The sequence below is a fragment of the Gadus morhua genome, chromosome 17 (genome assembly GCF_902167405.1).
Source record: "Gadus morhua chromosome 17, gadMor3.0, whole genome shotgun sequence".
Taxonomy (NCBI): domain Eukaryota; kingdom Metazoa; phylum Chordata; class Actinopteri; order Gadiformes; family Gadidae; genus Gadus; species Gadus morhua.
Window position 1 is genome coordinate 5,831,845 of NC_044064.1, and position 14,459 is coordinate 5,846,303.

The following is a 14,459-nucleotide window of genomic DNA, read 5'->3' on the forward strand; positions in this document are numbered from 1 at the left end:
TTGAAAAAAATAAGTCTGTGCTGTGGAGTCACATTTGTCAGCACTTTGGCGCCCCCTAGAGTCTCAGGGGCGCCTAGAAGCCGGTTCTCACGCTAACCCTGACGTGAAAAATGATAGAAACGAATTCAAAAGCCATTTAAGTGCGTTTTATCCCTGACCAATATGAGGGGCTCAGGCCTACGGAAGGCTGTACATTAAACCGTCCCAGGCTGTAGAATGCAGGGTCAGAAAGGAACACAGTACAACATTCACAGCAACCGTTTGTTTATTCAACTAGCATGACAATGTGAGCAAGCCCCAACTCAGGACTATTAGTATAAAAATAAAACGCAGTTATTACAACCGAAAATAGCTCTGAAATGTAATGAAGAAATACAATCTAAACCTTCAGCAACCATGGAACAAAAGGTGCGATTGTAAACATTAGGACCAGCAGTCACCATCACAGTAGCTATGTGCCTTTCCATTGGTCCAAGCAACATCCTTGTGTCATATATGGTCACGTACCATATAAGGTCTTATTGGGGAACAGTGTAAAGAACCGTAATCCTCCTCACTATTTTGCAAAGTATAACATCATACCTTTACAATTCAAATATTCACATTTAGTTAAACGCCACATTCGAACCTCAGTGGCCATTTTACACAACTATCATGCATTAAGGCAAAATAATACATTAACATACAGTCAAAATACATAGTTGAAAATGCAGTCATGAGTTCAATTTTGGGCCTCGAAAGCACTGAAACAGAAGCAATTGCATTGAACACAGCAACAAGAAACCACACACACACACACACACACACACACACACACACACACACACACACACACACACACACACACACACACACACACACACACACACTCAACTGAGCTTGTAACTTGAACCAGTGAGATCAGCCCTTTTCCACCTCTCCGTCCAAGCGCATGTAGGAATGTTTTGCCTAACTCATCGTTTTACAGGAGGAGCCATCTGTCATAATAAAGCCAATAAAAGGTCGTTGACTTCATGACTGATGTCTGTGTGCGTGAGCGAGCCTTTGTGTGCCTGCGTGTGTGTGTGTGTGTACGTGTCCATTTGCTTCTTTAAAGGCTAATAAAATGTTGTGACTCAGCTAGCAAAGACATCCTTCGGGGTAAGTCCCCTTCCCTCGTCACTGACACCGAAACCCCCCCCCCCCCCCCATCACCATCACCATCTCCTCATCATCACATTAGGCCTTTCTTGTGTTTTTATATAGCAGAACGCCTCAGGTCTGTCGCTCCTTTTGGCTCATCTCCCCCTCGTGCTTTCTTAACTCTCGGGGGGGGGGGGGGTTGAGAGTTGGAACAGAAGGCAAATTGGCTTACAGCGTGTTGAATCTTGAATCTTTGCATGTCTTATTATTTTCATATGTCCGTTCCATGTTTCTCCAGTGTCGGAGACTAAAGTCTTGAATAGTCTTGAGTTTAATCCAGTGTCTGTGACTATGAAATATTCCACCAGTGTCTGTGAATAAAGACATATTCCCCCAGCGTCTGTGAAAATAGACACATATTTCTCCAGTGTTTGTTAATATAGACACTTATTTCTCCAGTGTTTGTTAATATAGACACATATTTCTCCAGTGTCTGTTTAAAAAGACATATTTCCCCAGTGTCTGTGAAAATAGACGGATATTTCTCCAGTGTCTGTTAATATAGGCAGATATTTCTCCAGTTTCTGAGAAAAGAGACACATATTTCTCCAATGTCTGTGACCATAGTCTTAAATAGTCTCGGGTTACATGGGTTTTCTCCATTATCTGAGACTTTGAAATGTTCCCCCAGTGTCTGTGACTTTACACATCTTTCTCCAGTGTCTGTGACCATAGTCTTGAGATTAATCCAGTGTCTGTGACTATGGAATATTCCCCCAGTGTCTGTGACTTTACACATATTTCTCCAGTGTGACCATAGACTTCAATAGTCTTCCATTTACTGTGTGTGACCATGTCATCTCGAGTGGTTTGACCAACATCTCATGCCTGAGAGAGAGAGAGAGAGAGAGACAGAGACAGAGACAGAGACAGAGAGAGAGAGAGAGAGAGAGAGAGAGAGAGAGAGAGAGAGACAGAGACAGAGACAGAGACAGAGACAGAGACAGAGAGAGACAGAGACAGAGACAGAGAGACAGAGACAGAGACAGAGACAGAGACAGAGACAGAGAGAGAGAGAGAGAGAGAGAGCGAAATAAAGTGAGCTAGCGAGACAAAAAGAGAGAGACAAAAAGAGTGTCAGAAAGGAAGAGACAGAAAGAGAGACACAGAAAGAGAGACACAGAAAGAGAGAGAGTTAGAAAGAGAGGGACAGGAAGAGAGAGCGCTAGAGAGGCTGTGGTGCCAGCACCACCAGCACCTTGCACTCCCGCTTGGCGATCTTGTCCAGGCCGGGCAGCACGGGGGGGCGGACGGGGGGCAGGTAGAGGGGGGAGGGCCGTCCCGAGGGGGAGCCCACCGGGGGGGTGACGGCGCCGCACCCCATCACACTGGCAGCCCTGTGGGGGGCGGAGGAGACAAGTTGGTGTGTGTGTGTGTGTGTGTGTGTGTGTGTGTGTGTGTGTGTGTGTGTGTGTGTGTGTGTGAGTGTGAGTGTGAGTGTGAGTGTGGATGTGTGTGTGTGTGTGTGAGTGTGAGTGTGGGTGTGAGTGTGAGAGTGTGAGTGAGTGTGTGTGTGTGCGTGCCTGGTGAACGGGGTCCTGGGGGGCTGCTCGTGGGAGAAGCTCTGGGACCTGCGCTCCAGCAGCTCTCGCACGTGACGGGGGCTGGAGGGGGAGCCGCCCCGGGCCCCCGGGGCCCCCAGAGCCGCCGGGCCCCCCGGCCCACGGCCCTCCTTGCTGGGGCTGCACACGGCGTCCAGCGCCGAGAACTGGAGCTTCAGCTTCATGTTCTGGCTCAGCTGGGCGGACGGAGAAGGACACGGGACCCATTTTAGGGGTTTGGGTTTCAGACTCAAGGGGGGGGGCCTCACGGAGCCACACTGTAGGACCCCTCAGCCCTGAGCCTGGCCCCGGAAGAACCAGGAATAACACCCTATATTATCCCTAAGGGAGAACCCTGGAGAAGGAATGCAGACTGAGGGATCCCTCCTTCCAGGAATTCCCCCACCCCTTCCCCTCTTTAGATTTGAATTGTAATCCAGACCCAAGCTTTACTGTAACATCAAGTCTTGCAAAACAATACAATACGCATGTAGGGTATCGAAAGACTTGGATGAAAAGGTGTGACACACATTCACGGCAGAGTTAACCATGCAAGGCGACGGCAAACTAGTCGGGAGCAGGTCGGGTTAGGGGTCTCGCTCAGGGACACCTCGTGCCGGGGATCGAACTAGCGCCCTTCCGGTAACGAGTCAACCCGCTCTACATCCTGAGCTAAGCCAACCTTACAACAACAACAAACTACATTTTGGTGCCTATACGTCTCCTGCATCCCTCTGCTACGGGGATGGCATCGTGCTCCTCTCCCCCCACCCTGGACTTTGGGTCACCCATATACGAACGCTCAGGCCGAAGAGTAACCATGGCTACGATAAGCTGCACACGTGACACTACTGCCTCAGAGAGAGAGAGAGAGAGAGAGAGAGAGAGAGAGAGAGAGAGAAAAAAAATGGCGGTACCTCAAACAGGCCCCCCTGGAGTATCTGGAAGCCCACACTGAAGGACACGATGCTGCCCTTGCGGCAGGGGCCGAGGTCGGTGTGGGGCGTCCGACAGACCACCGCCCCCAGCCCACCCGGGACGTCCCCCGTACAGCCACCCCCGCCGCTGCCTGGAGAGGGGGCAGAGAGAGGGGCCGGAGGTGGGTCAGATGTACGAAGATGATATGAAGAAACATGGAAGAGAAACATTACAGTCAACATACTTCACTCTCATGTCCTAATAGTTACCACCGCCGTGTGTGTGTGCGTGTGCGTGTGCGTGTGCGCGTGTGTGTGTGTGTGTGTGTGTCATTTGTAAGTCTTTACAGGCGAGTTTGAGGATGATCAACAGAAACAGCGGGGGTCATAGAGGAAGGGAGATGCTTCCAGGAGGACATTTCATCGACAGAAGCTTGATGAAGAACATGCTGTGGATATGCTGTGCTTGCGTATGGATTTACTTCATGCATAAAGTGCGATGCTAAAGCACCGAACTGCGAGGAATACAAAGTATTCTTGCTATCAAAGTAAACAGAGGGAAAGCTGAAGAAAAGTATATTTTGATCCACATCCTGCTGGGAGATTTAACCTTGTTAGCCTTTTGCTGAATCATTATCCACCCGGCTGGCCGCAAAGTTTACTTTCTTCTGGAGGGATGAGTCACACGTCGTACCACGCACGTACACATTGGCAAAAGGCACAAAATAATTATAATAAAGAAAACTAATAAAAAAAATGTAATACACACACTTTTCTTTTTTTTAAAGCTTTGCCTCATATTTCCCCTGTTGAAAAGCAACCAAGTGTCTAAATTAAACCACACAGGGTTGATATGTGTTTGTGTGTAGTAGACTACCTCCCTATCTTTCCAATATATGTGGAGGAATTTTCCAGCAACTCTCAGGAACATTGCCCAGTCAGATACTTAAGACATCGCCAGGAATCCTTGTGAGGCAGGTCATGATTTTGGCAGCAGGAACCTGTTCTGGCATCGTGTATTTTTGATGATTCAATGGAAATCCTACAATTATTATAATAATTCTACAATTTCACATTACCGAGTATGAATCATACGTATATCCCACAGCTTGGCCTTGAGGAGATGACAGCAACTTGTTGAATCTACCCACTTTCTTTCCTTTCAGTTCACAGTTTTGCAGAGGATTATTCTTTACAAATCTATACTGAACTGTTACTGTTTGGTTTCGCGTTTTTAAGTAAATTGCAGCTCTGCAAAAATAATGGCACCCATCTCCATAATCATTCATGAGCAAGCTAAAACCTTGAGCCAAATTCAAAATAGATTCATATATTTTAAGAAACCTAATATTATTTTTACACAAGGACATTCCTAAGAGACTTCCTGCCAGACTTTCAGAAACAGAAAAAATGTGAATTCTAGTCACAATAGTCAAACCATCACTGAGCTGAAGTACACACTAAACTAAACCAGGGGTAGAACAAAGTGGCGTCTGAGAAACGTGTGTGTTTTTAATAACTCACTGTGTCGCTGCAGCCGCATGCAAATTGATCTTAATTAGAGACGATTGAATTGAGAGTCAAATATAGCCAGGGAAGACGTGTGTAATTACAGACAGTATTATGTGGCGAGCTGCATCTTCTCCAGACGGCCAAATAGAAGGATACTCTGTATGCAAATTGCACCGAATGAAGACAAGGCCTCCTCGCTCTCCTTCTGTGACACAAAGTGGAACGCTGTGATGTTTCTAAATAAGGATGATGGTTTTTCCAAACCCCTCAACTAACGGTTGAATTATGCACACAGACACTCTTAAATGCAACTCTGTTCTTTTACTTTATTCTCCGCTCACTTTCCGGATAATTTACGATGTAGTTCGCGCAGATGCCCGTTTGTGCGACAGCATCCCCTTCACGAGGTCACCGGATCTCACTAAAGTTACAACTCTGCACTCCTTATGGCAAACTCAGAAGCAGGGAATCGTGACCATAAACACCAGCGTTGTATATTAAACCATAAATACCAGCGTAGAGACCTACAGCGCACCCACAACGGCCATTCCCAGCAGAAGTACCGTATAATTCAACCGTAGCTTCAACACACTCCAACATTAGCCGACACTGACAACCTGGGGAGTCAGCAGCACAACCCGAGTTAACATTGAATCAAACGCAAGCTCGGCACTAGAAGGTCCCGCCCGCGTTGTTTTAAACCCTGTGAACCCCCAGGCTGAATCAAGCTTGAGGACGTGTTTCTGTATGCTCGCAGACGGACAATAAATGGACTGCACTTACACAGCGCTTTTCTAACCAGTGGCCACTCAAAAGCGCTTTACAATATTGCCTCAAATTTACCCTTTCATGCACACATGAATGGTTGCGAAGGCGTTGTCAACCATGCAAGGGCGACATCCAGCTCGTCGGGAGGAGTTAGGGGTTAGGCGCCTTGCTCAGGGACACCTCGACACTCTACGAGGAGCCGGGGATCGAACTAGCAAGTAGCAACCTTCTGGTTACCAGCAAACCCCCTTTACCTCCTTAAGACACATGCCGCCCAATCAAATAAATTTAAAAAAAGAAGGAAAACCTCTTCCTGACAACTTACCAGGCGGCGTCCACACCAGACGGACGGACAGGAAGTCCCTGAGGTTGTTCAGCAGCGTGTACTTGACCTGGAAGCACTCCCGGGGTCGCACGCCGCCAAGGCAGGAAGCGGTCATCACCAGCTGGGGGCGGTTCAGGCGCACGCTCGGTAGGGTGTAGTGGGTGCTGATGTATCTGGGGGGGGGGGGGGGGGGGGGTGACGATGATAAGAAACCAGGTTGGAAAAGGCACGACGGAGGCAAGATTATAAAAGCGGGGCCAAGGCTGAGATGAAACCATTTAGAGCGTGATGGCAGAGAGGGCCTTTCTCCGAGTGTTACCTGAGGAAGGGCAGCCTGGACACGGACCACTGAACCACAGCGATGAGTGGCAGCTCCAGACCCTGAAGCAGAACACACCATCCAGTGACACGGAAATCGTTAGGCCAAGAAGTGACGAGCGTAAAGGCACATTCAGTCCTATTCGTTCAGCGGTAGGGACCCGGTTAGGGAAGATGATCAAATTCAGCTTTATCTTTTGTCTTTTTTTAAAAGGTCCCCTATTTGACCATCTAGTGACATCACACCTGGTGGGAATATAGGGGGCTTTTGAAGTGATTGACAAAATAAATCTGTATTTTTCTTGTAATGATGTTATTCCGTTTTATCAAGGTATTCATTAAGCATCTGAAAACGGAGTTCCTAGAATCACAGTACAAGGCTGGCATTAACCGGCCTTTGTTCTCGGCAGATTGTCAATTATGCTTTTGTTTTTTTATCCTTCAAACAGATTGTCAATCATGTTCGATCTGCTGCCAAATTTACCCACAGCAACAATCATTTATCTCTCAGTGTTTGTGTCCGTGTTGACTTCCTCACCAGCCATAGATCTAGTTTATCCAGACTTCCATCCTTATTCAAAGATCTGTTTTTCAAGTCAGAGTTAACAGTCTTGACGCTTTGGTCAACAAATCCCATGTTGCCTTCCTCACAGCATCCTGGTTCAAAGGGATCATGCAGTACAGGGAAGGAGCTTTGCATTCGGTTTGTTTGGCTTTTCAAAGGGCCGGCTCTGTGCGGTTGTGCTGAATGTGTTTCCAGACGTCGACAAAGCCCAAGTCTCTGAGCGTAAGCGGTGACCTACAATAGGTCCGGATATCTCGATTGTTGCTTTTCTTCTTGTCATTTCTATTGGTGATGTCGGGAATGAGAGATTCAACATATTCCGCTCCTTGGATGACGAGTGTTGCGATGGGTCACTAGAATGCTTCAAACGTCTGAACAAACGGACGGGTTTTTATAAAAAACAAAAAAGGAAATATGCTTTTCTTTCATAAGCCATGTCAGCATAATTCATTCTCTGTCTCTGTCTCTCTCTCTCTCTCCCTCTCTCCCCTCCCCCGCCTCTTCCTCACCTCATCCGAGTCTTCTTCAGGCCGATCTCGCAGTTGCAACTGGAACAGGAAGTTCTGCTCCTCCAAGGCAGAGAGCATGCTGGGTAGGCGCGAAGACTCGCTGGCCACCCGTCTGAAGGAGGCCGTGGTGACCTCGGCTGAGCGGTGGCTGCCCGGGGGGGGGGGGGGGGACACCGTGGGGAGGCCGGGGGGAGTCCGTTAGTATCAACAGACTTTGACTCGGCGCATTAAGATGTCAAGAACAATCTGGTACGTTTTTAATCTCATTCGGTCGAGGGAAAAAAAAATAAACGCAAGACGGAAGGAGATTAGAAATGACTTCCGAAGATTAATCACAGGGGAAACCGAGATGAATTCAATTTCCTGCCTCGACTCGTGAAAGGACATCTGAAGCAGCTTTAAGGATGGGGTCATCTGATTTGAGGTAACATGGATTCATCCTTGCTTATCCGTGAGAAACGCCTTCTCGTTTTGTTGTTCAATCAACAAAATGACAAAAAATTTGATTTGATTTGATTTTTTTTTTTTTACCCAACACGCAGACAATGTGGATAAATCTGATTTGCAGACTAAAAGAGGGCCAAACTAAACGCTGTCTAAACATCAATCCTGAACAAGGGAATCATGAGTCTAACCAGACGTTGTCCATGACCAGGACCGAGCCGTCCGGCATCATGGGCAGGTAGGAAGAGTTGTAGTTGGGGAGGATCTTCATGTCCCGAATGCACAGATCCTCCAGGGAGCTGCTGTTCAGCACTGCGGAGGCGGGCGGAAAGTATGAGTGAGCGAGTGAATAAAAAACAAGAGGCATGCTTGTAGACAAAGGCAGGAAACAATGGGACGGCAGAATGCGACAGGCGACCATTGTTAGTGTTTATATAGATATATATTTATATACGTGGGCGCTATTGTCGATCCGAATGAATGCTGTGGTTTCCTAGGGGACAAGATTTCCACCGCGGCTGTCGATGTTCTGCTTTACATATCAAATAAACAATGATAAATAAACAGTGCTTTGGATGTGCACACTTCATGTTGTTCATCAGTAGGAAATAATACTAAAGGATTCACATTACAGACCCACTGAGACCCTGGGTATACCCAGGCTGCCTTGCGCGCAATTTCATTTCGCGCTGCTAGGCAGCCTGGATTCCATGGATCCGATTTTCGCCTGAGATAGGGAACCAATCATAGAACAGGGAGGGACGGCGAGACGATGTCGACGTCTATGCGACACACCGAAGCTTGTAGTTTACAGATCCAAAATGGCAGCAGACGCGTCACCTTTCGATGCAGCCTTAGATAGTGTTTTAAGTAGTTTAGAACGCAAGTTTATTTTGAAAAATAGTAACTTTTGCCGTTAAACTCTTTCATTACCAAGAAGGATGTCTTTGTCCTGCTACCAATAGGCTTTGATGGCTATGAGCTACGTAGAGACTCATATGATAGATTAGATATGATTCGTAGCGCCCAGTAAACGGCTCCAGGCAATCGTAAACCACGCCCAAAATACGAGAAAATTAATGTGTGGTTCCCAGACCCCATCTCAATGTAGATTGAGAGGATGTCTGGAATTAGCGAGGCTAATTGAGACCCTGGATGGAACATGATTACACGTCCCCAGTGGGGCGGTCCAATCAACCCGCTGGTTTGCTCAACACCTAGGGCAGTACGTCCTGTATCAACCCAGGTTAGATTCCGCCGTGTTTTCCACTATTCCAACATGTCATTGCCTCTCTCTTCAACACCACTGCCCTACAGGTTTTGACTGTCCTGTCCCTAAAGAACAAATCCCACAAAAATAATAGATATTAACAAAAATGATATAATGCATTTAGTAAGGTATGACGTGACCAAGTCCTTCGATAACCTGTAGGGGCTTAATTCACATTATCGGCCTGATGTACATTATCCCACCTAAAACACAGCTACTTACTTAAGAATTATATCATTCGACACCAAATGAAACAACCACCAAAAATTTTTTTTTACTGCTTCCGCTTCAAAATTTGTCCGTACTATTCTACGGTTGGGGAATCGTATCCAGAGCAACACTCGGTTATAACAGACCATAATAATGTCATAATCGACAAATGAGAATCGAGGCTTCAACAAAGCTGTGTAACAACACATCCTGAAGCACCCTTTTGGGCCAGCCGTTTGGCGATGAGCAGGTTCAGAGCAGACTGACGATTATGGGATGCCCAGCAGCAAAACGCTCGCCCACTCTGCCCAGCTGACACACCAAGGGGGTGCGAGGGGTGAAACATGCACCATGACACACTGTGTGCAGGCAGCTCAGCCTCACACAAACCATGTACACAAATAAAGCCCTTATTAAATATGGATACAGTCAGTTGAAAATATGAAACTATTGGAGAACCAAAAAACATTGCCCGTCAACAACATAATTCTACTTTTTTTGTCCTGATGATTTCCACTGGGTAACATTGGGCGCGTGCTGAGAACTGAAACTCTCTGTGTGACTTTCATTATGTGCCTCTCTTGCACCACATTGGGAAGCACCATTGAAACCAGAGCCATAAAGACAATGATGACCAGCAGGATGCATAGCAGCAAACATACTTCTCCATTCCAAGCAGCACGGAGCTGTGGTATAACCCGCGCTTTGTTCTCTGGGGCGGGGACTGGACTTAATAAAGAAAAAAGGTTGTGTCGATACGATCACAGAATCAGAAAAAGGACACATTCAAACAAGGTTGTTGGTCGCATGTGACAACCGTGCGGTGCAGTGCGCCCCTTTGATCACATTCCATCACATGATTGTGCCCACAGCTGTTGTCATGGATACCAAAAGCCGCTCAATTAATTTGACAGCCGATGATAATGGTGTGTGTGTGTGTGCGCACGCGTGCGTGTGTGTGTGAGTGAGGGAAGAGACAGACGTTTTTCATTTGTAAAATGTATTAAATGCCGTCCGCATGACTGCAATTAAATCAAACTCAATAATTACATTACCGCCCAACTAGAACTGTGTGGGTGGGGGGGGGGGGGGGGGGGGGGGGGGGGGAGCCAGTGCTTGCACTTTGCTTGATTAAATAGGAAATGAATGTAACTAGCCAAACAATTCCATCTAAACTATTCTAACATCCAACCAAGTCCAGCATGGTTGCGAATGACAACAGTGTATATTTATGTTTAGACAGTTGATTGATTGATTTTAACTGGATATGGAGTGACATGTACCCTTGCCTCATGATGGGGATGGATCGAACACACTCGTTGCTGCCAAAAACTGTGCCGACAAAACACATCAACTTTATTTACGTAAATGCAATTCGTGTGTTATTCTTCGTAATGAATTGGAAAGGTTTCTAAAAAACATGGTTTTGTTGGTCATTATTGGATACTGTGTGTACTTTCATTGGTGAAAGGTGAGACAGAGACAGAGACAGAGAGAGACACCATAGACTGAACTTCCTACAGGGGGAGGGCTTGTGTGTGTTTGTTGTGTTAAATGTGTCTTCCTCTTACCTTTGAGCACTGTCAGGTGTTTACCCGACACAGTCATCTGCTGGCATTGGACTGCGGGCGGAGGAAGAACGCTCAGTGTGGTGCTGACTGCACACACACGCACACGCGCACACACATACAGACACACACACACACCTTGTTAAATAGAAAATTCATCAAAGACTTAATCATGTCGCAAATAAACCACACAAAGATATTGAATCCGAGATTAAAGGGGCCAATTTCCTTCAGACATTATCAACAGAGACAGGATAAACAGTACACCACCTACGTGGTTGTTATATGCATGATTTCTCATCAACACTGTTTAATCTGCAATTGAGAAAGCATGAGTGAGTGAGCCAGCGATTGAATATGAGAGAGAGAGAGAGAGAGAGAGAGAGAGAGAGACAGAGAGACAGAGAGAGAGAGAGAGAGAGAGAGAGAGAGAGAGAGAGAGAGAGTGAGTTTGTGTATATGGGACCCCACCCTGGGCCTTGAAGGAGCCGAGGTCCTGTCCGAAGATCTGCAGGGGGCTCATGAGCTGCAGAACCCTCAGGTACCCATGCTCCCTGACCTCCACCTTCTCCTGCTCCTCCTTCCACACCGTCACCACGATCTGATCGTCACCACACACACACACACACACACACCAATAAAAAACAAGTGCCTGTATCTACAGAGGGTGTGTTTGTACATAGCACCAATGCTATGTACTTTTATATGCACAAGGTTGGTACTAAACATACACACCTGACACCTACCATGTATGCAAAACTCAAGCACACACACCCCTGCCACGTGCGTACACACACACACACACACACACACACACACACACACACACACACACACACACACACACACACACAGACACACACACACACACACACACACACACACACACACACACACACACACCTTGGCTTTGAATGTATTGACCGGCAGCTTGTCAAGGGACACCGTCAGCGGGAACACAACCTCATCGTCCACCACCACCGGTGCCTCTAGGGGTGACTAGGTCGAAGTGAAGAGAGAAGAAGGAGACATTGAGCACTCAAGGAAAGAAATCCTGTACACACGAGTCCAATGTGCCGGAGTGCAAACATCTCGTCCTGTTGGCCAGTGTGCTACAGTAGAGGGATACCTGTGGGCTGTGGCTGTCTGAGCAAATAGACCTCCGCCTGGATACAGGAACTAGCCTGATCTCCCATTGGTTGATTTATGAAGAAGCAAGTTATTTTGCACAGATGTGAGAATTCTGTCGTATCGAATGCACACAAGCAGATAGAGCCAAAACCATCCATGTAGTGTGTGGAGCCGAGCAGTTATTATTGAAGCTTCAGATAGACCCTTCCAACTGAAAAAAACACAACGCTAGCAAAAACCTGAAACTAGTTTTAACCCTCGCCCCCCCTGATTTCCCATGGGAGAAAGTCCCAGCTGCCTACTTATGCGACCTCCAGACATAGATAAAAGATATAGAAGTTGGATGAATTGTCAGTTGGCTGTGTCTTCCAATCCCACACACACAAACCAACAGCCACAGGCGCCGCCTGCAGACATCTGACGGACAGGTTCAAGCATGCCTCTGCTTTCCTTTCACAATCTCTCGGGTGCAATACATTGTTGTGGAACAAAGATCACAGTATCCGCTTGATAGCAGCAACCGACAAACAAGGAGCACGTAGACAAAGCTGCGCAAATTCAATGTTAAGGCTGATGTGGTCACACAAAACACACCACCAATGTCATTAGTCTATTGCCGAAACATTTCAATTTTGGATGTCATGTCATTTTTTAATCTCATGCAGGAAGGAAGTGAGTATGGTGTGTGTGTGTGTGTGTGTGTGTGTGTGTGTGTGTGTGTGTGTGTGTGTGTGTGTGTGTGTGTGTGTGTGTGTGTGTGTGTGTGTGTATGTGTGTGTGTGTAATGTGACCTTTCAGATGAAGTGTATCAATATACTATGCGTGCTACTTCCTGTTACACGTGACCATTTGTAGCTGTGATCTCAATAGCACACATGAACTCATACCTTTTTTACATTCTGAAGTTACATCAAACGCCTTGTACCAATTCAGTTATAATATCGGACCTATAAAATAATAACAATATCTACACAATGTGGGCAATACCTGAAACTCTTCTGTCCGGTTCTGCCGTCCGACGTTGTGATTGAGAAGAGGCTTGCAGTGTCTAAAAACGTTGGTCCTCTCTTCCACCCGACACGGGGTCGCCTCTTCCATCTCGCACTCTTCATCTTCCCCATCCTCGCTGCAACTACTCTGAAAGTCTTGCTGAAACTGACTTGATTCGGGTCTAGGTTGCTGCGACTCGCCAAGTGACACACTGGCCACCGCCGAGAGAGACCGAACCAGTTCTCTCCAGCCAGCCTTGGTGGATGTCGCTCCTCCATCCCTGAACCTCAGCACCAGCAGAAACTGAACCGTCTCGCCGAGATAGAGGTGCCTCCGCTGGGGGACGCTCCTGAATTTGGCCGCGTCGGATAGGTCCGAGATCGGGACGGCGGGGAAATACATGAAGTACTCGCATTGTGATTCTATCATCACGACCATAGCGCAGGTGCCTGGGGGTAGCTTTCCTGCCTAGCCGCCTTTGATGGTACAACTAACTTCAAAAGTAAAAACATGCACGCCGGTCGCTTTTCGCTCTGGGAGCCATCCGTCAAAAATAACATAAAAACTTCTTAAACTACAGCCATCGCCGATTATAAATATGTAGAATGAATTGACAAAACTTCCAATATTTGGTTGAGTCCCGACTGTTTTCGCTGCTTCTCTTTGACAAGAGGGCAGTCGTCAGGATGGCTAATCGAGCACAGGGCAGTCGAGCGGCAATTCAAAATAGACAGAACTTCTAAACAAAGTTCGATGTTCACTTTGATGCTGATGCTGATGAATGGGGCTGTTATGATGCCATTGTCCTCTAATGTATCGTGTAGGCTACTTATCACTGATAGTCATTTGGTTTAAAACCCGCTCAACCCTCAGTGAATAAATCGGGGAAGGATTAACATAATAGCCACAAATAAAGACATGTCAGATGTGTTATCAAAGTGATCAGGATAGCAGCATGTTAAATTGCAACTAATAATACCAAGGTCAATTGGTCCATCTTTCTCATTAAATGGCCGATGCCTATTTTAATTACACGTATTTAATATTTTGACCAATTGAAGAAATTCCAATGAAAGAATACAACTAACAGTAATGTTTAAAACAAACAATCTTGTAAATACCTAAATATAAACCAAAAAAACAAAAACATAATCAGACCAATAAACATTTTCTCAGTCCCTCTGTGCATAAAATAAATCATTCAATTAT

At 46.5% G+C, this 14,459-nt stretch overlaps 1 protein-coding gene across 1 annotated transcript; it reads right to left on the reverse strand.

Moving 5' to 3' along the window:
* Positions 1-2,255: 2,255 nt before the first annotated feature.
* On the reverse strand, positions 2,256-13,935 carry trappc14 (trafficking protein particle complex subunit 14). Its single transcript, XM_030338113.1, has 11 exons — positions 13,248-13,935; positions 12,033-12,128; positions 11,601-11,730; positions 11,133-11,219; positions 8,273-8,393; positions 7,638-7,785; positions 6,565-6,626; positions 6,246-6,418; positions 3,641-3,792; positions 2,706-2,920; positions 2,256-2,519 (listed from the first exon to the last, which is right to left on the reverse strand). Exons 1-11 carry the CDS (start codon positions 13,686-13,688, stop codon positions 2,348-2,350), a joined length of 1,797 nt encoding a protein of 598 aa, XP_030193973.1. The 5' UTR covers positions 13,689-13,935; the 3' UTR covers positions 2,256-2,347.
* Positions 13,936-14,459: the final 524 nt, after the last annotated feature.